This window comes from Hyaloscypha bicolor (assembly GCF_002865645.1).
Source record: "Hyaloscypha bicolor E unplaced genomic scaffold K444scaffold_87, whole genome shotgun sequence".
In the NCBI taxonomy this organism is placed as follows: Eukaryota; Fungi; Ascomycota; class Leotiomycetes; order Helotiales; family Hyaloscyphaceae; genus Hyaloscypha; species Hyaloscypha bicolor.
Genome location: NW_020194589.1, coordinates 132,882 through 158,865, shown reverse-complemented (window position 1 = coordinate 158,865; position 25,984 = coordinate 132,882). Strand labels below are relative to the sequence as shown.

The 25,984-nt window shown below is 33.4% G+C and overlaps 4 protein-coding genes across 4 annotated transcripts; 2 read left to right on the top strand and 2 right to left on the bottom strand.

Moving 5' to 3' along the window:
* Window positions 1-2,555: 2,555 nt before the first annotated feature.
* On the bottom strand, window positions 2,556-4,679 carry K444DRAFT_663892 (uncharacterized protein). Its single transcript, XM_024886897.1, has 2 exons — window positions 4,443-4,679; window positions 2,556-4,201 (listed from the first exon to the last, which is right to left on the bottom strand). The coding sequence occupies exons 1-2, from the start codon at window positions 4,636-4,638 to the stop codon at window positions 2,592-2,594; spliced, it is 1,806 nt and encodes a 601-aa protein (XP_024735459.1). The 5' UTR covers window positions 4,639-4,679; the 3' UTR covers window positions 2,556-2,591.
* A 1,016-nt stretch (window positions 4,680-5,695) lies between these two features.
* On the top strand, window positions 5,696-7,347 carry K444DRAFT_562390 (PLP-dependent transferase; the record flags this gene model as incomplete). The annotated part of the gene is made up of 1 exon (XM_024876983.1): window positions 5,696-7,347. The coding sequence occupies one exon, from the start codon at window positions 5,696-5,698 to the stop codon at window positions 7,142-7,144; it is 1,449 nt and encodes a 482-aa protein (XP_024735458.1). The 3' UTR covers window positions 7,145-7,347.
* A 241-nt stretch (window positions 7,348-7,588) lies between these two features.
* Window positions 7,589-8,741, bottom strand: K444DRAFT_562389 (uncharacterized protein). Its single transcript, XM_024876982.1, has 2 exons — window positions 8,500-8,741; window positions 7,589-8,400 (listed from the first exon to the last, which is right to left on the bottom strand). Exons 1-2 carry the CDS (start codon window positions 8,679-8,681, stop codon window positions 7,842-7,844), a joined length of 741 nt encoding a protein of 246 aa, XP_024735457.1. The 5' UTR covers window positions 8,682-8,741; the 3' UTR covers window positions 7,589-7,841.
* A 14,174-nt stretch (window positions 8,742-22,915) lies between these two features.
* K444DRAFT_653048 (carbohydrate-binding WSC domain protein) lies at window positions 22,916-25,709 on the top strand (the record flags this gene model as incomplete). Its single annotated transcript, XM_024885853.1, has 4 exons — window positions 22,916-23,197; window positions 23,246-23,468; window positions 24,455-24,500; window positions 25,017-25,709. The coding sequence occupies 4 exons, from the start codon at window positions 22,916-22,918 to the stop codon at window positions 25,480-25,482; spliced, it is 1,017 nt and encodes a 338-aa protein (XP_024735456.1). The 3' UTR covers window positions 25,483-25,709.
* Between the last annotated feature and the right edge of the window lie 275 nt (window positions 25,710-25,984).

The window sequence follows — 25,984 nt, the reverse complement described above, 5'->3', positions numbered from 1 at the left end:
ATTCACAGGTCGACCCGGCTCTCCTCTCTTGGGGACATTCTTTTCAAGGGCGTAACGTGTTATGTAGCAGACTGCATAGTATTTGTCACCTCACCCGCATGCTTGTCTAACGCAGGCCTCGAGTTGCACCAACAGACTCAACTAGCGAGCGATAGGAGACGTTAGAGCAAGAGAGACTGGAGCATGAGAAGCATGAACAGGAGCGGCTAGAGTGAGAGAAGTTGCAAGAAAGGTTTCACAGCAGCTCAGAGAGCAGGAAATTTCGGCGAGAGAGAAGCAGAACCTAGATAGGTGGGAAAGACAGAGCAGCTACAAGGGGGACGAGAACAAGGTGAGATTAAGAGAAGACATTTGAGTCAGAGTGAGGCCCTGCATTAGAAAGCGAACCAAGACCCAGGGGGTGGCAGGTAGGGTTATATTTTCCATTTTTCATCTCTGCTAGCCCACTTCTACAGGACCAACTCCGATGGCGACGCCCGGCTCCGTCTGGATCACGTTCAAGGCTTAGAAGCGAGGTGTTTGGAGTGTTGTAATGTTTTGGAGGTTGACGACTTGATTTTTCAGCTTACGCGGGGTAAGCACTCTATATATACATCTGGTATATAAACTACAGTGTACCAGCGTACACTCAGTTCCAACATGGAGGACCGCTCAAAGTCCCCACGTTTATTCCTCTGAACCATCTGAGGTCAAGCAAATAGCGGTAAAGTACATGAGGAAGAGGGAACAGATAAGGGTATACGATACTGACTTCAATATTCTGACCCATAAATGAGTTTAAAAGTTGCGATGGCCAACGGAAGCAACATGCTGCTTTTGATTCCGAAGAAGGAATAGACATCAATGAAGAGCTAGGCCCCTCAATCTCTAGACAATAATATAGAAGCCATGAGAAAGAAAAATCTCAAATACGAGTCAGGATCAGACATGAGTAAAGACTAAAAGATGGATTTAAATAGAACGAAAATATAAGTCATTACAATTTTGAATATTTTTCATAAAAGGAAATAGCTAATAAACCACGCTTTAATTCCCCTTTATTTAAACCTCAAATTTTAATGCAGCTCTTATACAAGCAAAAGTTCGGCCCAGCTTTTATATTTGGGCATTTCAAGGCAATATAGCTTTATTCTTATAACAGGTTCTTAGGTAATAAAGAATTAGAATTGCAAAACAAAAAAATTATAAAATGCGAAATTATACAAGTATCTCAATTTTATATACAATTATATATATATTAAATATTAACTCACGTGAAAGCTAAGTAATTTTATAAGAAGATTTTTAATAAAAAAAAGCTTTTTCTTCTCTAATTAAATAATTAGTTTTTAATTTAAAAAAGAAAAAAAAGAAAAAGTATAAAAAGTAAAGAAATTTTTATTTATTTAGTTACTTTAGTAACTTACGTTTTATTTACTAGCTCGCGCAAATAAAGTAAGTTCATTTAAATCTTATTTATTAAGAATTATAAAAGTTTAAGCTAGTTAATTAAAAGCATAATGTTTTTTTTTTAAAAAAAAAAAATCAATTCCTATTTCTTTTTTACTTTCTTTTTCATTAAAAGGAAACCTTTCGCAAACTATTTTTAAATAAATTAGGGGTATTTTTGAATATAGAGAAATATCGAGGGAAAAAATAACGAAAGTACTTAATTTCAGGCATAGTTACGCGCCCAATTTAAGTACTTTCGCAATTTCGCATTTCACGGTTTTCGTGTTCTGACATTTTGATCTTTTACTACCTAAGAACCTGCTGTATGCTAAAGCAGAAACTTGAAACGTATAAACGGGCCAACTCCTCGGATCGGAATTGTCTTCGTGTAAAGCCTCAAGGTGATTTATAACATTCGATCATGCCCAACTAGAACTGATAGATCTTCTACAATCACTACTATTTTGAGTTTAAATTGATGGTTATCCTCCTCATTAGTATCCGTCATCTCTTCAAGCATGGTACAGCATGAGGCAGCCCTCTTGGATAGATAAAAGCGGCCTTAGTGGTGGTGATTGTGAGACCTTCCCCTGTTGATGCCTGTCGAAATCCGATACGTCTTCGAACACGGTCCGGCAAGAAAGGGATGTTTTGGCGAATGCCATGGCTGGTTCTGGATACTTGCGGGCTGGGTCCATGGTGTGGTAATTCGGTGTCCAAGGGGGACGCCATGAGGTTTAGTAGTTGGGTGGAGGTTGGCATGAGTCAGACTTCGCTTGATAGCCATGAAACAGCTCCGCCGTGCTTAAAGGTCAGTCACGTTTCTGCTCTCGCTTTCGGTTACGAATCATTCTTTACTCTGATTTTATTCTATATTGCGAATATTGTCATCTCTATAGCACTATGTCCATGGAAATCGAGCCAGCTCCTAGGGATCCCAAACTAGGGACACTTGAAGAAAAAGAAAAAACTCGTTTAAGTTAGGAGTCATAACGGCTTAATATCATGCGTTGATCCTAATATAAGGGAAACTTGTTTCTTTTTTGAAAGGTGATCTAAGGTAAGCAAGCGTAAGGGTAATAAGTTAGGGAAGTTTTTGAGGAAATATGACCTTTATCCGTATTAATTGTTTCTTCGTCTTTGATTAATAGTCGAGGTATTTATTTCCTCCACTGCATTGCCGCCCATCCCATAAGTCTTAAGACGGACACAATAGCGATCACAATACCAACTGATTGACCCACTCCACCAGTGTGAAACCCATAGTTTTCCAATACTCCAACACCATCAATCAAGCATTCGTCTTTCAGCCGCGTCTCAAACATGCAATGACAGCTCTCTCCACAGGCATATACTCTAGATCCGAACTCGTTGACAACCAAGCCTTTGAAAACGTAGGCTTGGTAATCGATGTAAAAGAAAACGTAACGATAAAAAGGGTTGAGCCGAGGCGGCGTAACCATGAAGCCGTTGCAACTCATCCAAAGCCCATTGGCGAACGCAGTAAGTGCGAGCGCAGCAACGAAATGCGGAAACAGAGCGGACATGAGCACAACTAAACTCTCGGCTGCGATTAGGTTAAGATACATCCACATAACCCAAGTCATGAATGCGGTGCCTGTGGGACGGAAGTTCGTTATCCAGTAGACGAATGTAGACGGCGCGAATGCGATAATAAGGAGATAAGGCAGTCCGATGAGAAAGTTTGAGATGATGAATGCCGTGCTTCCGTAAAGACCATTTGCGCGATCCTTGATATACACTGCGCGGTCCTCGAGAAAGGCTGGCACGTAGACGACTGCCATAAACGACATGAAGGATGATCCAAACAGAATGCAATTTGCAAATGGCTGGATACTGGATTCTATTGGTGGGAGGCGGAACCAAACAGTGCCTATCATGATGGCAAGGCCAAGATACATTGCGAAGCGCATCCCGTACACCACAGCGTCCCGGTAGCTCTTGATCCAGGACCGATGGAGCAATATCCAAATAGTCACCAGTATTCTTTTACCGAACGTTTCGTTGTCGCTATCGGCGAATTTCTCCCCTCCTAGGTCGACGTTTCTGATCTTAGCCTCTTGAGCTAACGCAACCGGAGATAATGCCCAGGAGTTTTGAATTTGGGTGATTCTTTCCTGACAACCCTCTACGTTGCTATCAAAATCCACATTAGTGAGGTCGAGCACGAACTCGGCTGGGTTGATTTGTGACGGCATGGGAAAGCCAATGCTGTCGAAATACGGCTTGGTCTGGGAGACCAGGCCGGAGAAGCACACTTTTCCGGCGGAAAGAAGGAGTAGCCTGTCAAAGAGCTCAAACGTCGCAGTCGATGGCTGATGGATAGAAGCGATAACAATGAGATTATTTGCTTGGGCCACTTGTCTCATATAGGACATAACTTTGAAGCTTGCAACCGAGTCGAGTCCTGAAGTGGGTTCGTCCAGGAATAGGATTTTGGGCGCTGAAATCAATTGAGCAGCAATACTTAATCGCCGCCTTTGACCAGTAGAGATGCCTTTTTTGAGCAGCGTGCCAATAAGAGTGTTTGCTTGGTTGGTCAATCCGAAGGCTTGTAAGAGCTCATTGATTCTTCGGATTCGCTCATTAGCCACAACGGATCCAGACAAGGAGAGTTGAGCCGCGAAGTACAGAGTCTCTTTCGCCGTGAGAGATCCAATCAACGCATCGTCGCTTTCAACGTACGAGGACATTCTTCGGAAGGTCAAGTCGGTTGAGATTTTGCCGTTGATTAAGACGACAGACGAGACTTCTGCTTTCGTAGATGCCTTTCACTGCGCAAGAACATTAAGAAGTGTTGTTTTGCCGCAACCCGAGGGTCCCATGATAGCCATCATTTCTCCTACAAATTGTTAGTTCGTGTAGACATGTTCCATGCGAAATATTGACCACATGGATTGTAGTCTGTTTTTTTAGTTTTCGTGTTTTCCAGGAGAGGGGGGGGATGGAATTTTCTGTTTGGATACGGAATTAAAAAGTATGACGCCTACCTGCGGCAACGATTCCGTTCACACCACTGAGAATCTCCTTAGGCAACTTGGTTTCCCTATCTGGGACTGTGACCGTGACATCGCTCCACGCGAGGTTTTGGACAACGCTGTTGTTGAGATACGAGGTGTCATGGGCACTCCGCTCAATGTCCACGTCGATAATCGGTGGCAAATCGTGCTTTTGGGGCGACTCCATGATTAATGATTACTGTACTGGGCGTTGGGCGAAGTGCTGCTTAATACTCTTTTGTATGAAGGGGGAAAAGTGATTGTATCGCTCGGTTTTGGCCGCATCGCTCGTTTTTACTAAAATAAGGTTACCAGGGGTCATTTTGGTGTGGCTGTCAGGCGCACGATTATTTGATCTGCTTCCAAACGCGGCGAGGCACAGTCAGACGTGCAGCAAAACGTCAGCCCAAATGGCAGCGAAGAGGGATACGATCTGCAACCGTCCAGCTGAACTGCACGACGAATGGGGGCCCTAAATGCTAAAAATGCTAAACATGCTGCAATGCTTCGATTTCTTGCTTTCTTTCCGAGGTCAATGGCGAATAGAAACGAGGAGCTATCCCCATCCAGTTCTCAGGACCCCACCTCACTTAGCACACCTACAACATTTCAATGGCCAACCCTTTTATTTTTAGCTTAGGTACTCATAACTAAATGGAGCTGACTATTTGATAATTCAATTTAAGGTTATTGAAAATGGTTTTAACATAAAAATAATTTCAATGCTTTGAGATTTTGAAGCGTTGCGACTGGGCTAAGCGACGTCGGCGGGCTGGACGGCATAGTCAAGGTGCGGTAGGACATGCAGCAGCGGCTGCGCAGCACCCAATGTCAGCAGACAGAAATAGTGCTGCAATTATTCACATCGCGCTGAATAGTATCCTTCTGCTATGTGAGGTTGCATTAATTTCCAAGATGGGTGATTAAGGATCAGCGTGCTTCTTAGTTGTCCGTTGGTGCAGCCAGAGGGAAGCACTAGCTACGCTACGTAGCTAATGAAAATATAAGCACTCAGAAAACCGCACTGGATTCAATGGATTCTTTCATTTGCTTCTCTTTGCATTCATATTATATTTTAAAGACTAGCCTATTTCTCACGAAAACCCATCCCATCCAACGACCTTTCAATGGCACTCGCTGAGATGGTTCAAATCACAACTCCAGAATCTTCCACTTCGGATGTGACTCTTGCTCCGGCGGAAAAATGTCTTGGTTTTGATGCGTTACAAGCTGTGCATGGTGCAATGAGCACAGTGACGGACGCCTATCCGGAGTATAGAACAACTTCCCGGCTAGATGAACTGCGTGCGACGGAATATTCCTATCTCGATAAACAGGACCACGTATATCTGGATTACACAGGATCTGGGCTGGCTGCTTACGCGCAGCGCAGCGCGCACGATGAGCGATTGGCGAGCACTTTATGTGGCAACCCACACTCGGCCAATCCCACCAGCGAGGCGACGACCCATCTCATCGAGCAGGCGAGAGCGAAGATCCTGGCGTACCTGCGAGCATCACCAGACGAATACGCGGTAATCTTCACTCCCAACGCGACTAGTGCTGCGAGGTTGGTGGGCGAGGCTTACCCCTTCAGCAGAGGAACCAGACTAATTCTCTCGACCGACAACCACAACTCTGTCAACGGGCTGAGAGAATTTGCCCGCCGTTCCCACACTCGGGCTGTCTATGTTCCTACCCAGCCCCCTGAGTTGCGAATTGATGCGGCTGTTCTCAAGAGAGCGCTCCGTCGTCGAAGTCCTTGGGCCACACTGTTCGGATCAGGGACGGCTGGTCGACGGGGCCTCTTTGCGTATCCAGCACAGAGCAATTTCTCTGGGGTGCGGCATCCCTTGTCATGGGTTAGACTGGCGCAGAAGCAAGGCTACGATGTACTGCTGGACGCGGCAGCTTACCTGCCAACTGGGAATCTGGACCTGTCCATTGTGCAGCCAGAGTTTCTCATCGTGAGCTGGTACAAACTGTTTGGTTATCCGACTGGAGTGGGCTGCTTGATCGCCAAGCGCTCTGCGCTGGCGCGCATGTCTCGTCCGTGGTTCTCTGGAGGCACAATCAAAGCTGTCGCTGTAGGGGTCCAGTGGCACGAGATGGCCTCCGACGAGAGCGCTTTCGAGGATGGTACTCTCAACTTCCTCTCTATTCCTGACGTTGCCTTTGGGCTAGACTGGCTGGCGAGGATTGGCATGCATGTCATTGCCACACGGGTACGGTGTCTGACAGGCTGGTTTCTAGACCGTCTAGGACGTTTAGAGCATAGTAATGGCACCCCGATAGTTAGGATCTATGGTCCTAAAGACACAAAGTCACGGGGAGGCACGATAGCCTTCAACTTCCTTGATGCAGTAGGCGAAGTGGTTGATGAACGACTCGTAGCTGCAGAGTCAGCTGCGGCGAGAATATCACTGCGCACCGGTTGTTTCTGCAACCCCGGAGTGGCCGAGAATGCGTTGGACCTGCATGTCTCCAACTTACGCCAACTGCGTCACTCGAAGACAGCTTCCCTCGACGAAATAATACACCTCATGGGCCTCCCGTCTGGTGGTGCTATTCGCGTATCATTTGGTCTCGTATCGACTGCTGAAGATGTGGACCGTTTCTTTGCTTTTGCTATAAAGACCTACCGAGACCGCGTGACCACTCCTGCAGGCCTCCCACCTCGGGACCGTTGCTGAGATGTCAGTTAGGACGAGGTTGTCTCTCGAATAGAGAGTTCGCAAGGGCGATAAAGGGGCTAGATGGCATCGGAAATTTTAGGGATTGCGGTTGCTAGGAATAGAGGAGTAACAAGCAGTCGTTCCATGTATTACGGCAGATACGAAAATATGGCTCTTTTACATACGGGGCTGGTTTGAAGTCTAGAAGAATTAGATCTTCTGTGGCCATAGACATTGCATCACTGTAGTACCAGCGAAACAGGAACAAATACGGCCAGTCAATGAAGTGTCGATAAGCTGACGAACTGTCGTTGCAAATTTTACTCCTGAGCCCCTGAAACCCCGCTTAGATGCAACGATGGGAAGGCTGGGCTACCACCACACAACCTGCTTCAGCGCTCAAATTTTTATTTGTTAAAGTTCAGATATTGTCAATCAACTCCTCATTTGGACGAGCAGATTGCCCTCGAAACCTTTGGTATTTATCTGGCTATTGAGAACCCGCTACTTTTAGGTATGAAACTTTATATCAAGCCACTGCAACGAGGTAAAGGGACTCTTAACCCTTAAGCATGGAATAGTCATATCCTACCACCAGCATCCATTATGGCTCTAAAAGCTCCAGCACTCATCAACCAACAGAAAGAAAAGTATTCAGTCCAAGCATTTTCCTGTCCCACACCCGTTTCAACCCACGCTTCGCAGAGCAACGTGTTCAAGTAGAACAAGTAGCCTGCGCAGTAAGCGCATTATCAATCAAAGTAATAGCTCCATTAAGCGCACAAAACGTCCCTTTATTGCTCGCCGCAGAATTGATAGCAATACTCGTATACGCCAGAATATTCCCCTGCATCTGGCTCCCCGCACCAATAGTAGCAGAAGAGCCAACAATAAAGTAGACATTGCAGGCCTGGGCGCCGCCAACTAACACGACTTCCGATGTGGTAGCGGAGGCCGAGAACGTGGTCGCGATCTGGAAGATGAATTGGCCGTTGGCGTTGGATGTCCCGTTGAGCGTTAGTGTGGTGGAGAGAGCGGCGTTGGAAGTTGGGAAGATGTAGACTCCTGGGTCTAAGGTTAGGCCGCCGAGGTCGGTGGCAGCGAGAGTATTGGTGTGGGCCTTCGCTGCGGCATCGTTGTAGGCCGTGAGGCAGTCGGCCTCCGCGTTGCAAGCGGCGGTGTTGCCAGCGTCAATGCTGCCAGTGCATACTCCGGCCCCGGCGCCGAATCCGGTGATTCCTGTGCCGGGACAGGTGCCACAGTCTCCTGTAATCCTGAAATCATTTAGTAAGTTTAATGTTGGTACATTGTAAAATTCTCTGGAGTAAAGGCAAAGGAGAGAGAGAGAGAGTTGAGAAGGGAAATGGACCTACACTGTTGCACCGGTGGAGGTGAGAGTCGTAGCGGCGATCGCGCCGAAGGTTATGGCTGACCCCATGACGATGGGAGGGGTGCGTTGCTCCAAGACTGGGTGGCCAAATGAGGGTATGCTAAATTGTGTAGCAAAGAGAGCCAGGATGGTTGCTCTAGAGAAGATGGACATGTTGGAATACATAGTGATGAAGGTTGTGGATGAAGGCTGAGTTGAAGTGTGATCTTTGGATGGGATCAAGTTGATAAGGCAGGTAATACAGGGGAGTTGAGGATGCAAAAGATAGTTGGAAGGCCGAAGAACGTTGAATGGAGTGAAGGATATTGTTGATAATTCGAATATCTCATGATGGGCATGACCCTTTATATACAAAAACCTGCCATGACCAGCTGGGCCGAACTATTTTTCTGTATTGCCAAATGTTCGATGATTTTGCCATGGGCGCGGCTTTGACCCTCATAAACACAACAATCCTGTGACTGCTGGAGATATTTCTCCGCCTTCCCAATAAGCTGGGAAGGGGTTGACGGTGCGAACCGCAGGATCGTCAGCGGCGTGCCGACCCATTGGAGCAGCCACTAGCGTCACGCACGTCAACCACGATGCGGCCTAGGAAGATGCTTCCTACTGGTAGGGGCGTCTGGAGTTTCCCAGACTGCTGTATCTAGTCGATCTTTTCATCCCGCTTGAAAATCTGATTTCAGCCCTCTGTTAATCTTAATCTGACTTCGTGCGATCGTCTTTGGTGACTCCCTTTCCCGATAAGACGAATCTTCACTATATTCAAAATTTCCGTAGGATTCTATATTCCGAGCCTTCAGTATAAAGCAACGAAAGAGTATACAACTTCTGGTTCAATGGATTGTCTTTCGTTGGTTTGGCCTCACGTTACACAATAAATGACTCGTGAGCCGTTCGAGATGCATCCATCACCGCCATGTGTTGGGCCCTGCAGGCGACCGCCTAGCCTCTCAGCGCTCCACACTAAAAAATGTAACTTTTGAGCTCGGCATGAGGGAGGAGTGGTTTCTTGACCACTTCCTCTTATTGGACTTAGCAGGGGTTTACATGGCCTGTACCCTCCTTGAGTTTGGCCTTATGGGAGCTAAATACGTCACTGCGCCGGGAAAGAAGATATATTCTTCAGCCGACCACTCACATCTTCGCCCAAAAAGCAAGCTTTTGCCTGTCCGAGATCGGGGAATTCGCCTAAACTTGCTAGGAGAAATATCTGCAAGCCGAATTTCCATCCTAATAGTACGGAAAGCCGTAAGAATCAGATGTGCCAGCAGCTACGACTTTGAACTTCGAACTTCGAACTAGGCACGTGATCACCTCACCAAAAATGGCTCACGCCTGTACACCACGCCCCCCCACTCTCTCCCTAAGCCTCTACTACTACTTAAAATATTTCCTCTCTTTCTTTAATTCTTATTTATATATATATAAGTATAATAGTATGAGAGGAAGGATATTAGGGAGGGGGAGTAAGTAAGTTAAAAATTTAAAAGTTAAAAGTAAGCTTTAAATTACGTGAATTATAAGAAAAAGAAACCATTATAATTATAGGCTTCTTATTGCTAGATTTTAAGGCAATAGTTAGTAAAGGATAAGTTATAATACTAAAAAGTTATAAAGGCATAAGAAGAAAAAAAAGATATAATTACTTTTATTTATTATAAATATTAAATATAAAACTTGAAAAAAAAAATTCTTAAAAAGACAATTTAAAATTAAAGAAGGGAAAACTAGAATATAAGAAGTTATAAGAATACAAGTATATTTTATATATATATACTTATTAAATAATTAAAATGTTAAAACTCGAATAATAATATTACTTATATTTGCAAGTATTAGTTTTTTTTAATATTTATTTATATTTATATTAATTATATTTAATTTAACTTAATTTTTATTATAGAAAAGTCTTAAATTATTATAAATTAATTAAAATATAATATATGAAATTAAAATCTAGTAGCTATATATAAGTTTCGAGATTAGTTTTAATATTACTTTAATTTTAATTCGAGATTAAAAGAATTATATAACTTTTACTTTAAATATAAATTTTTTTTTATATATAAACTATTATATTCTTTAATTATATTCTTTAATTATATTTATAAAAATCTCTATTTTTATTTAAGCCTTATTTATATTTATAAATCTTTTTTTTATTAAATATAATTATATTATATTTATAAACTCGCATTAATATAATATATAAATATATAAAAAATCCTGTATTTTTAGGAATTTTCATTTAATAATTAGTCTTTTATTTTATATATATTTTTATAAGCTCTTTTAAGCCTTATTTTTATTTATAAAAAATATAATAGTAAAATTAGGGCAATAATTAAAAGAATTTAAAATTCCGAGAATTTCATATATTAAAAATATTAAGCTAAAGAAAAGAAGAAAAGAAAGAAAGAGAAAAAGGAAATAAAAAAATAAAAATACAAGTTAAAATTATTAAAATATTAGCTAGCTAAATGAAATTAATTATATAATAGCTACTCTTATATAACTATAACTAGTATTATTATAAAAAGCTTTCTTTTCTTTTATAAATCTTTCTAAAACTTATTTTTATTTATAAGATTTTTATAGCTTTTTTATTTATTTATAAAATATTTTAATTATTTTATAAGCTTATAAAGCTTACTTGTAATTATAAAGCTTTTTTTAATCTTTTATAAGCCTTTTAAGCCTTATTTGCCTTAAAATTAAAGCTAATAATAGTAGTAATATTTATATTTATTTATATATATTTTTTACTTGTCTTTTTATTAATTTATAAGCTTGTTTTTTAATCTGCTTTACTTTTTACTTTCTCTCTTCTCTTCTATTTTCTCTCTCTCTTCTTATAATCTTTTCTCTTTACTTACTTAATTTATTTCTCTTTATTTTCTTTTATACCTTATTTCTTTCTTTTAAACTTTTACTTACTTTTTACCTCTTTTTTACTTTTTCTTTAGATTATATCTCAAACTTTTCTTAAGGTTTTTCTTTTTTAAAATATAACTTTCGCAACTTCCTTTTTCTTCTTATTTCTTTTATAAAATTCTTTCTTTTACTTTCTTATTCTTATAATACTATTATTAATTCTAAAGCTTTTATTCTTTTTTTTAAATTAGCTTCTATATATAATTCTCGATTATAATTATTTAATAGCTTACTTATTTTCTTTTTTTCTTTCTAGTAGCTTATTACTAATATTAAATATAATTTATAGGCTTAATATAAATAAAAAAAGAATTTTAATTCTAAATATAAAATTAATAATAATTCGATTTAGTATTCTAATATAATTAGGTCAGATTAGTTATTATTACTTTTTCGCTTAAATCCTTATATACTTTATTTTATTTTTCTATAATAAAATTTGAATTAGTTCTTACTTCTTTAATAATATTTCTTTAAACTTTAAATTATAACTATTATATTAAAAATTACTCAAAAGAAGTATATCCCGGCTAAAAAATTAAGGCTTTAAACTCTCTATTATAAAGGCTATATACCTATTTAAATTTTAGCTAAAACCAAAATATCTTATACTACTATTACTTTATTTATCTAATAATAGTTCCTTATAAATAATAATATATTCAAATTCAAGCCAAGAAGTAGTATTCTATAGAAACTCGATTTTAGAGCCGCTTAGAAGCTTATATGAGATATAGTTAAATATAAGGTATTTATTAGTAAGTAATAAGACAATAAAATAAATTAGTAAGTTATAAAACCACAGTATTAAATTTAGTATAGAACTAATCTCTATTTCTCCTATAAGGTCTAAGAAAGCCCCCTCTAAATAAGAGACCCTAATAATATATATATAATTAGTAATTTATAAGTCTAATATTTATAATATAAATAGTAGTTAGTTATAAAGTCAAAGGGCTTCCGATTTCCCTAATTAATACCTGTAATATCCGAGATTTATTATATGCCCTTAAGTTACGTATAATCCTATATATATTATAACTATATCTCTTTCCTAGAATCTTGTTCCCAAGATCTATTAATTTATCCTAGTAAATATTTAATTAATTATTAATTTAATTAAGATAAACTTCTAGTATCTTGGGAAATAGTTTTACTAATATAATCTAGATAATAGATATAAAAATTATTTAATTAGAATAGAGCTAAGTAAGCAAGAAAGAAAAATAATTATATCCTAGATATAAGAACTAGCTAGTAATTATAATTCTATTTAGGATCTGAGTATTTTAATTAGCTTAATTTAAAATACTAAGGCACTACTTTATAAAATTAATACTACCTATTAGATCTTATATTAGAATAATCTAAATAGCTATATAAAAAGAATTTAATAAATATTTATATAAGAAACCTATATAAATATTTCTGAGATCCTAAAGATTATTTATAGGCTTCTAGAAATATATATTAATTAGTTATACTAATTTCCGATTAGGACTAATATAAAAACTAGTAATTAATTCAGGTAATTCTTTACTTTTATAAAAAGACCTCTTTATATTACTATATACTTTCTTTCTTTCTAATAATTATATATATAATAACTTTTTCTATTATTACTTTCTAGCTTCTTTTTTTATTCTTTTCTAAGTTTTCTTTAATTATTTTTAATTAATTCTATAATATCTTTTTCTGGCTTTATTATTTACCTATATAATAATAAGTATAAAAGTAATCTTATAGCCTCTTTTCCTATTACTAGTAAATACTTGAAATATTTCAAGTATTTACTTATTAATTTCTTTATCTTATATATTATAGTACCTAGCAAGAAAAATTATAACTATTATAATAAGAGTTCTAAGTCTTATATATTAGTAAGTTCTTTAGTTTTAATATTTATTAAAGCTAATTTAATTTTAGATTTCTTATTATTTATTAGAAGCTTACTAGTTCTGGAAAGATATTATTATAACTTTTAAGAAATTTCTTAAAGCATATCCTAAATAGTATTATACTAATAAGAATAATACTATTAATTAGGTTTTTAAAGACTAGAAAAATACTAATAAGTTTCGGAATTCTTCTTTCTATCTTAATAAGATAAATAATAATATTACTTGAGTTAATATCCTAAAAATAAGTTTTTTCTAATATATTTAGGTATTTACTAATTTCTTAAAAAAATACTATAAAGTCTATCTTTAAAGTATTAATCTTATTACTAAAATTACTATTAAGATTACTAAGTAATCTATTACTAATATTTCAAGTACTAATAATATAATACTTATAGCTATTCGGAATCTGATTTTAGAAGTTCGGGCCTTTTATAAGATATATATAGCTATTATAAGTTTCTTACTTACTTCTCTTAATATCCTTAATACTAATATTATTATAGTATAACTATATTCTATTAAGAAATAAGCGGATTTCGGAAAGTATTAGTTAATTTTTTACTAAGTCCTAAATAAAGCTAGTATTTAGTATTCTTATTTTAGAAATTAGGAATTTATAGAAATTAGAGTTTATTTATTTGAGATACCTATAACTAATCTATTTATAATAAATCTTTCTTAATCCTAAATCTTTTTCTAATAATTTAAATATAATTCTTATAAGCCTTAATAAAACTCTAGAAAACCTTTATAAATAAAAAAAACCTAGAAAAAGAATATTTCTATTATTATTCCGGGCCTTTTCCTAGCTATTTAGGTCCTTTTTTTCTTTTAAATAGCCTTTTTCTTAGTAGTTTAGAATTCTTTCTAATTTTAAGAAATTATTAAAAAATAGTTTCAAATTCTAAGCTATAGTTTTAGTTATATAATTTTAGAAATTTCTTAGAATTTTTAAAATTAGGAAAAGCAAATAACTAAATATTATAATCTTTAGGCCAGGCTTTTTATTTAATTAAATATTATTATTTCTTATTTCTATTATCTTATTAGTAATTAATAATAGCTTTTACTTTCTATTCTTATTCTTTATTATTATTTACTAATTCTGGAAGTTCTCTAGAAAAATATAAATATAGCTTCTAATTCTTTTTTATTATATATTTTTTAAAAAAAGAAATATAAAAAGTTAAATATAAATAATTATATATATTTAGTAATTTTAACTTATATACTAAATTACTAATATATTTAAAGATCCTAAATAAACCTATAAATTTTGACTTAAGCTTCTTTATCTTAAGTTTAATATTCTTTATTAATAGTATTATCTAGGCTTTTTTAAAATAGTATTTAGTTAACTAGTACTTATTATAATAGGTTTCCTAATTATTTTATATATAATACTATAAATTCTTAAGCTTTCTTTACTTTATTTTAAGGGTTTCTAGCCTTTTATATATAGCTAGTACTTCTTCTATAATCCTGTTTTCAGAATTTTATAAAAGTTAAGAATAGTATTTATAATATATATAGAAAGATATATTTTATAAAATCTAATATTTTAAGTTATTATATATAAATTTTATAAAAAATAACTTCTTAAACTAGTTATTCTTTTAAGTATTATAATAATATTTCAAGTAATATTCTAGGGCCTAGTTCTGCCTTTCTATCTAATTATTTATCTAAGAATAATAAGTTATACTTAAATACTATTTATATATTAAATAGAAATAGAAAGTAAATTAGAACTAGCTAATAAGTACTATTTCTTAATTAGAAATAATTTCATTAGAAGAGCTAAAAATTAAGAAAACATATTCCTATATAATCTTAGTAAGCTCCGGAAAGTTAATAGTTTTATAATATATAATATATCTTACAATTTTAGAGTACTAGTTAGTAATTATAAGAATCATATTAAAATCGGGATTTCTTATTAGGTTTTTATATAATAGCAGATTTATAATAAAATCTATAGAAATCTTATTCTAGGGTCTTTTAGGCTATAATAAATTACTAAATAACCTATATAGCAAATACTTCTTTGCCTTAACTCTCTAATAAATATTATATTCTTAATAATAATTACAAATATCTTCTTTTATATTTTCTTAATACTAGAACCTTTTAAGAAGCTCGAGAGTTTTCTTTATTTTATAATATCTGACTATTAGATTATTATAATAAAGCTTTATAACTTCTTAATATAAAGCAGGATTATTAGATATAATAATTCTTAAATAATACCTAAATAAGCCCGAATTATTTTTCTAGATTTCTTTTTCCTTAGTATTTTTCTTACTAAGCCTCTATTTTATAATATCCTAATATTAAGAATTATTTCTCTAAGCTATTTAGATAATATCTAGAAAGAATTTAGATAAAGAGGCTAGTACTATAGCTCTTTTAGTAGCTATATATATTTATATATAAGGAATTAGATATTTATAACTATTTAATTTAAAAACTTAAAAAACTAAGAAATCTTTAGTTCTATTAAATAATATAGTTATAGATATTTCTATTACCTTAGCTATAATAATAGAGCCTTTAAAATATTTCCTTATATTTTATTTCTTAACTAATTCTATAATTAAGGGATTTATAAAATAATCTATTTATTTATCTTATAGTAAATATTTCTCCTTAGCTATTATAAATATAGCAAGTATTAAATAATACCTATTTTAAAGAGGGAATTCTTTAGATATTTATAAGAACCTCTAAATTATAACTATAAAAGCTTCTTTTAGCTTATTCTAAAAAATTAAAAGCCAAGTTATATTAATAGGACCTTTTTTATAATTAGGTCTTTTACTAGATCTATTTGCTAGATTTAAGGCGCCTTTATAATAAATAATATTAAAATTATATATTATAAGATATATTACCTAATATATTTAATAATTCTTTAGATACTTTATTTCTATAAAATATTAGAGGTTATTATAGTCTATAATAATCTTAATTATAAACCTGGACTTTTTAAAATAATAGTACTAATATTTAAAGGCTTTAATAATTATAAATAGCTTTCTATTATAAGTACTATAATTATATTTAGCTTTAGAGAGTTTCCGGAACTAGAATATTATTAGATACTAGTATTTTTTCGGGCTATTACTAGAATTAACTTATTATAAAATAGTACTAGTAATTACGAATTTTAATATATTAGTTTTAATATAAATCTTCTTAGAAAAATTAAAATAAACCAGGATAAATATTATAATAAATACTTTTTTTAAAATCTTAAAGCTTTTAATTACTTTATTTATCTATATAAAAAAACCGGATTTCCGACCCTTTTTTATTTCTTTTAAGAGATCTATTAAGCCTATAATTATCTGAGAATAATAATAAATAAACCTATAGTAGAAATTAGTAAATCTAAGAAATATTTAAATATTATAAAATAATTTTAGTTCTGGCTATTTAATAATACTATAGACCTATTTAGGATTTATATAAATATCTTTTATTCTAATAAAAAAGCCCAAGAATTCGATTTCCTTAATATTAAACTCGTATTTACTAAATTTATAAAATAGGTTATTTTTATATAGCCTAATAAGTATCTAGTAAATATAATTATAATATTTATTTTTATTTCGAGAATAAATAAGAATATTATCTAAATAAATAACTATAAAATAATCTAGAAATCTTATAAGTATAATATTAATATATACTTAAAATATAGCTAGTATATTAGCTAGTCTAAAAGGTATTACAAAATATTTAAAATAGCTATAATAGGTTCTAAAAGCCGTTTTCTACTTATATTCTTTATAAATTCTTATCTAATAATATATATTCTTAAGATCTAGTTTTATAAAAATCTTGGCTTCTTAGAGCCAGTTAAGAGTCTTATTAATAAGAAGAAGCAAATACTAATTCTTGATTATAACTTAATTAAGTCTATAATAATTAATATAAAGATATAATTCTTTATTTTTTTTTAGGAATAAAAAGAATAGATACCCTTACTAGGCTTTTACTAGGCCTTATCTAATATTTATAAAATATATCTTATAAATATAAATATAATACTTCTAGTTAGGTTTCTAATAGATTATATAAAGGCCTATACGGAACCGTACTATCTATATTAATAAAGTATTTAATATTACTAAGATTAGGAAGTTCTAAAGCTCTATTAGAGTTAAAAACCTCTAAGAAGTCTTTATATTTATTATTTCAGAAATAAATAGGCATTTCTAAGGCTCCTTTCCGAAAGATATTAATTTACTATATTAAAAATTCCTATTTAGTATTACTAGAACTATATAATAAAATAGAGACCTAATAACTATTATAAATATATAAAGCCTATTATCTAGAATAATTATATTTGCCTTTAGTTAAGAATAAGACTTAAGGTACTAGCTTATAGTACTAGTTAAGCTCTTTATTAAATTCTTTTAGTATTAGGATTTTAATATTATTAGGCTATATAAATATATATATCTATTATTTCTTAATATAGTTTATATATTATATAAAAGTTATTTTATAAAATTTTATACTAAAAATAAAGCTATAAGAGCTAATATTCTTATATTTATAGAACTAGAACTTAAAAGAATATATTTTGCTATAATTATTTATAATAAATATCTTAAGATTATAGGCTTAATAAATCTTAAATCTATTCATATAAAAGATTATAAATTCTTGATTATATTTAGCTAAGATAATAAAGTCCCGGCTTTAAACTTAATTATTATTAAGGAAGTTATAATTTAATCCGGTATTACCGAGTTTATTATATATTTCTAAGATATCTATTTCTAGCTATATTAATCTTACTTAAATAGTTATATAAAGTAATATGCCTTTTTTATTATAGCTAAAATTATTAATATTTAAGATTTAGCCTTTTCTTTTCTTTATTTTTTTTAGAAAAGTTTTTTTTAGAATATTTCTCTATAATAATAATATGAATTTGCTTTTATAAATATCTTAACTTTTTTATAGTTTTGGCCTTATTAGGGTTCTATTAAGCCTATTTAGTATATTTAAAATATTTTATATTTCCTAAAAAATATTCTTTCTATTTATAAATCTAATAAACTATATCTAAAATAAAACTAGTACTTTATTAAGGCCTTAAAGAAGCCAAAATACTACCTAAAGGTTTTTTATATAATTTTCGGAATTTATTCTTCCTTTTTTAATAGCCTTATAAATTAGAATTTACTAAGTTAGAGTTCTTAGAAATAGAATTATCTTTTTTAGACTTCTTTACCTTTACTTTTCTTAATTTGAAATAAGTAGTATATTCTACTTTCTAAGCTTTCTTAAGCTATTCGGAAATAAATACTATTTTATTTCCTAAAAGAATAAATATAAGTATCTAATAAGTCTTATAATTAGATAAAGTAATATTAAAAGTCCGGATCCGGTTTCTTTTAGGATATAGGTTCTAGTTAACTTCGAGACTAATTATCTAAATATATAATTTAGTAATTATCTTACTATTCTTTTAATAAAGATCTCGGAGCTTCTTAAAAGTATCTTATTAATAGATTTGAAATACTTGAAATATATTAGCTAAATAGGCCTTAAATTACTTCTAATAAACCTTATATAATAATAGGCTTTATTTTATTATAGTTTTCTAAATATTATAAGATTCGTTCCTAAAGGTATTTATAATAGAATTAATTCTAGAAAAGTATCTATTATAAGTCTAAAGTTAGGTCCTAAAAACTATTTCCCAGGAAAATATAAATATTCTCTATTTTTTAAGAGACTTTCTATAATATAAGTCAAGTATCCGGACCTTAAAAAGCTTCTTTTAGTCTAAATATATCTTTAGAATATTATATAATAGCTTCTAATAAATAGTATTAAGATTATTCTTAAAGCTTATTATATTAGGAAAAGAAATAGGTTCTAATCCTATTTCAGGAAATTCCCTAATAGGAATTATTAAGAAAGATAAAATAAACTTATAAATAGAGTTTCTATAAGATATAATAAACTATAAGGTATTTCTAAAGATATTTTTATATTACTCTAATTATAAGATATATTAATTAATTATATTTATTAATTCTTGCTTTTATTAAAGTACTTTAACTTTAGTATATAAGCTCTATTTTATAGCTTAGATAATAATAACTTAGGTATTAAACTTAATATCTTAATTATTACCGGAATTATTTCTATTATTATTACTAGCTCTCGGAGGCTCCTGAGAGGCCCTATTAAAAGTATTAGACAAGCCTTTACTATTACTCGTATTAGGATTAATCTAGTCGATTTTCTTTATAAGAATAGCTCCGGTAAGAGATTATATATTTTATAGATTTCAAGATATAATTACTTATTAAATTACTTTTTTTAAGAATTAAGAAATTAGCTTATAAGATATTTATTAGTAAATAATAAAATAATAAAATAAATTAGTAAGTTATAAAACCATAGTATTAAATTCAGTATAGAACTAATTTCTGTCTCTCCTATAAGATTTAAGGAAGCCCCTTCTAAATAGGAGGCCCCGATAATATATATATATAATTAGTAATTTATAAGCCTAATACTTATAATATAAATAGTAATTAGTTATAAAGTTAAAGGGCCTCCGATCTCCCTAATTAATACCCGCAATATCCGAGATTCATTATATGCCCTTAAGTCACGTGCGACCCTGTATATATTATATTAAAGAGCCAAAAACTAGTCTAAAATCGCTTGGAATACTTTCTAAATCCGGTAAGTATCTCTATTACTATATAGTTATAATTCTTTTTAAATCCTTTAGAAAAGCAAAGTATAAACTATATAAGAAGCCTTTTTTAATTCCCTTATATAAGCAAAAGTATTGGTACTATTATCGGAAAAAAAAAAAAGCCATAAAACGAAATAATTAGAAAATATATTAGAGTAATAAGGTGACTTTTGAAATTAGAGAAAATTTGAGAGGCTTCTGGGTAACTAGAGGAACTAGGAGAAAAGAGAAATATATAGACAAGAATTTATAACCTATATTTAAGAGTAGAAAGACTAGTATAAATATATAGAGTTATTTTTATAGAAATAAGATAGGGCTATTATATATATTACCGGAAAAAGAGAATATAATAATAAAGTAATATAAATAAGTACTTTAATATTTATTTATTCTATTCTATAATAGTATAAGAGAAAAATATAATAATAAGGTTATAATAATAAGGTTATAATAATAAGGTTATAATAATAAGGTTATAATAATAAGGTTATAATATAAGAGAATAATATTCTATAATATATTACTAAAATTATTACTAAATATTTAGAGAATAAGGGAATTAAGTAAATAAAATAGCTATTATAATTACCTAATCTTAATCTAATTAAAAATCTATAGAAATATATTAAGGATTTAATTATTATATAAAGATATATAATCAAAAATATAAAAGAAATAAAAGAAATATTATAAATAGTATAGTACTAGATTAATAGAAACTTTCTCTTAAAACTCTATAATTTTATACTAAGAAAATAAATAGCTTGCCTTAAAAATAAGAAAGAAGTAACTAAATACTAAATAGCTTTAATTTGAGCCTATTTAGGTTATTTAATTTTAAAAATTAAGTAAAATATATTTGAGGCAAAATAGTAATATAAAAATATTATATAACGAAAATTTATCTAACCTAATTATACTAGTAAAGTTTATAAATAAAAAGCGGCCAAAATTATAAAGTTATAAATAACTTAAATAATAAATTTGCGGCTTTAAAAGAATTAGCTTACTTATTAAAAGATTTATTAACTTATTTATAAGCTTTTCTCTTTTTTATTTTCTTTTTATTATTTTTAAATACTTATATATTATAAGGCCTATTACTTAAAATAAGAAATATATATTATAATTTATTAGTTACTTTTTAAAGAAAACTAGAAAATTAATTAAAAGTAATAATATTTAAAATATTTAATTTAATTTAATTTAAGTTAGTTTAATTAATATATTATAAACTAAAATATAATATAAGTAAAGTATAATTTATTAAAAAATAGCCTTTTAGCTTTTTAATACTTTTATATTAAAATCTTTAAATAATTAAAATTATTTTATAAAGAATAATACTTTTCTAAAATTATATAAAATAAATTTTTTTAAAGCTATATATTAAATGTTTTAGCCCTTATTATATAATAAATAAGATATATAATATATATTTTCGAAGTCTAAAAATAAGCTTATTTATAATAAAAAAATTATTAGAATTATTATATTATATAATACTAATTAGAATTAAACTAAAGCTAATTAGATATATAAAATTAAAGTTAAGAAATAAAGTTTAAGTTATATATTATAATTTTATTTAGTAATTTTATAAGCTTATATATATTTTGTAATTATTTAATTTTAAAGCTCTTTTAAAGTTTCTTTTTCTTTTTTCTTTTAAATTATTAAAATAAAAATAATTTAATTATACTTTTTAAACTTTAAATCTTATATTTATAATTATAATATGCGTAATTTTTAACTAATTTAAAATTAAAGCTAATTATATTTTACTTAATTAAATCTAATATTATTTAGTAAATAAAAATAAAAGTACTAAATCTTTTTATTTATTATTAATTTCTTATTTCTTCAAAAATTATAATATAACAAATATAATTATAAAAATACAAATTTCTTTATTAATTAATACTTTAATATTATAATAGTAATTATAATTAATATTAAATTAAATTAAGTTAAGTTAAGTCAAATATTTATTAATTATTAAATATAGTTCTTTATTATTTTATAACTTATTATTTCTTTTTTAGACTCTTTTATTACTTTTATTATTTGACCTTTTAGTGATATTTTATAATAGTAATAAAATAATTAATATTTCGCTATTATATATAACCACCTCGCAAATTCTTTAATCCTAACACCCTAGCACAAGGTCACGTTACCACTCGAAGTCAGCTTGCCTTGCCGCACTGTGCGCGACATTAATCTTACAAGTACAAGCCTCCCTGGGCGCAATGATGGGGTCTGAGTGCAACTTCCCCACGATCCCGTGCCTCCTTCCGTGATTAGTTGGGCTGAACGCAGAACCGCTTGATATTGGCCAACAACAACACATGGCGTTTGCCAAGATCCGAAAACACTTTTCTCCTCCGCAAACAGTTTAGTGGTCCGTGCAAATGCATATGCGGAAAGACATGGCGTAGAAACCAATATTAAGTCTTGCTGCGAGCCCGGACGGCCTTGTCTTCAAGACCATGGCATGTTCATGGGCTGAGCAAGCACGCTTCGCTATTAGTCTTCTCCCCCTGCAGAAAACGCCTAAACGTCGGGCTGATTTCCTTTCTGGAGGACCTGCAGCTGACAATGCATTTTTTGTTGCCGGAATGATGGAGTTCAGCATACCGCCTTCCAGCAACCATGGCTTTCGACAAGCCAAGATTAGGTTGGCTTACGGGGCGCAGATTTGTACGATAAGTAGTGACATCCTGCCTGGTCCTCTTTGGCAGGCCGCTGAGTCGAAAAATGCGACGAGGTTTGGAACGTTGAGCCTCGAACTCTTAAACACCGTGCTAGAGATGCAACACTCATTAATCTCAGCCCTGCTGGTGGGGGCGGCGGTGACGACAGCATGTGTACCCCCGACTGACACCCTATCGAACACGATTACCACTCAATTCGGGATCCTGATTCAGAATCCAGCGTTCCCCACCATTCACGACCGTTACATGAATCTGCTGCCGGCTGGCGGCGGAGACCAACATCTGTTCCTGAGCCCAGTTGCCAACCCGACATTTAAACTTGTGCTTAACGCTGGCGCACTCGCACAGGGTATTATCCACGCGGTTATTGGCGGCGAGGTAAAAGTTTTGTCGCAATTGGCTATCATTGACTAACTCTCCATCTAGTACTCTGAAGTCGATAACACGACCAAGATGTTTATGACGGAACGTGATGAGCCGAAGGCTATCTTCCAGCCAGTCTACGGCTGCGATCCAGACACAGACCAGGTTCAGATTCAGTTGGAGTTTGTAACTTGGGAAACAGAGCCCGCTGGTGGACACATTTGCGTGCGAGTTGCCTCCGGCAACAGGGGTTATGAGTTTCGATATTCGCCCCCAGATAATCCGGGTACGTGAGCTGCACCGAAGAAAGTTCAAACCAAAAATTCTGCGTTAATAATCGTGCGTCAGGACTTGCACTAAAGCCCCTGCGTCCCTGCGGGTTTAGTGCGTATCAGCAATACGGTCGAAAATCAGCAATATGGTCGCTTTTTTCTCCCATTTATCGATTTTAATTAATTAAATATCAACACCATGGCCAAATACAACCCAGAAGAAGGGTAAAGGATGGCCCAGGCCTCCGATCTCTATACCAGGAACCCACACGTCAAAAAATCTGCGATTGCGCGTTAATTCAGGGTAAAATATCGACTCTGGAAGCGCGTTTGGCTAGACGAAAACCACAAAACACCAAAGGGAGCTACAACAAAACCCTTAATCCTGACCAGGAGGAGGGCCTCAAGTAATTTATTGATTTCCTGATCTATTTAGGCTACAAAGCTAATCTCAAGACGGTTCGGGCGGCGGCAAACAAGATTCTGGCGGAGAGCGCGTCCACCCACCAGGCGACGCATGTTTGCGCATAATAATAAATACTAGCTAGAGAGCTTGGTTTTATCAAGCTACCCCCCCTTCCACCTTTATTTTATAATAATGGCTTTGGTAATATAGTTAGATCAGATACTAATGGGGAGGAGATAATTATTAGATATACGAATTAGGAGATAGTGGTTATATAATTAATTGATTTCTTAAAATCGTAGCATTTTGGGGAGGTCGCCGATGAGGTAAAGTATGTAATATTTCCACTATTTTTTACTATACGCATATACAATATAAAAGTAAGAGAATTTTATTTATTAATTATAGTATAAACTCTATATAAACTGAAAAATATTTTTCTGCGATTTGTACTAAAATTCTAAAAATTAGTGTTCCAAAAAAACGACCATATTGCTGATTTTCGACCGTATTGCTGATACGCACTAAACCCGCAGGGACGCAGGGGCTTTAGTGCAAGTCCTGACGCACGATTAACTGACTTATCGCGTTTAGCTTTTGACCCGACAAATCCATGCATGGCGGTGACAATGGTTGTGGTGTCTCCCGGCTCCACGGTCAGCACTTCCACGGCCGTTGGCGGCACAGCAACTACCTCGACCTCCAGTTCTACAATCGGCACTTCCACTGGTCCAGTTATAAACGACCAATGGACGTACCAAGGATGCCAGACCGAAGCGGCCAACGGCGCACGTGCCCTGACAGGTGCCACCTTCGCAGCGGATACCATGACTCTCGAAGCCTGCGCAACTTTCTGTACAAACTTCCTTTACTTCGGCACTGAGTACGCTCGAGAGTGTTATTGCGGAAACTCGTTCAATGCGGGTTCCGTCCCCGCTCCTGCGACGGATTGTAATTTCCCTTGTATGGGCAATGCGCTGGAGACGTGTGGAGCAGGGTTGCGGCTCTCGGTGTTCAAGAAGGGTGCGGCGGCATCTTCGTCATCGTTGCCCACGACCACAACGACGACACCGTCAAGCAGTAGTTCAGCAGCGGCAAGCAGTAGTTTGGCGGCAGCAAGCAGTAGCTCATCGACTTTCACAACATCAACGACCAGCTCGACGGCGGCACCTACGACCACCTCATCCTCAACTTCCATTAGTGTCACTACCAGCACATCCGCCAGCGCCACAACCAGCAGCAGCCCGCTCCCATACACAGACATGACAGCCAAAGGCTTCGCCTTCGTCGGTTGCGCACCAGAGGAGCGCCACGCCACCGATGCTCCGGGACGTACTCTCTCCGGGGCTCTCTACGCCGATGACTTGATGACGGATGGAAAGTGCATGGATTTCTGCACCTCTAAAGGGTACACCTATGCTGGGTCGGAATGGACGCGGGAATGTTGGTGCGGCAATACTGTTGCGCCTGGGAGACAGCCAGCCACGACGGTCGCCAGTTTAGCGAACTGTAACTTTAAGTGTGGTGGTGATGCAACGCAGTGGTGTGGTGGGGATTCGTGGTTGAGTTTGTATAAGGCATGCCCTGTTGGAGGGCCGTGTGTTAATGCTGTATTTACTTGAATGAGAGATAAGAGATGGGAAGGAAATGAAGTCATGAATGATGCCACGAGAGGGGAATAATGGGGCACACAGAAGGACGATGTGCCCTTATTCGATTCTGGCACTCCCTATGCACTATTGACAGATGAAAAACTTTGGGTGACATTTGTCCTCAATAGACGCAATGTACCAGACAACCTCTCGATGAGTTAGTGAAGAAGCATCATGGTCTTCGAGATAAATTGGTGGGATTTTGTTGAATTGGTACTAGCTTACTAGTCCTTCCAGTACCAGGTTCAACTACTAATATTAGCTTCGCCACTCTCATTTATAATGGTTTACTATGGAAGCCTATGGAATAGCTCACTATGGAAGCTCAGGGAACGCTCACTAATATATATGAGTCATCTGATTTATAATATACTGGAGGAAATCGCCACCCACTAGTGGGTATATAAGAACTGTACTTTAGATTCCCTCCTCTCCTTTTTTACTCTTCACTCTCCTGTATCTAGTCATTTTA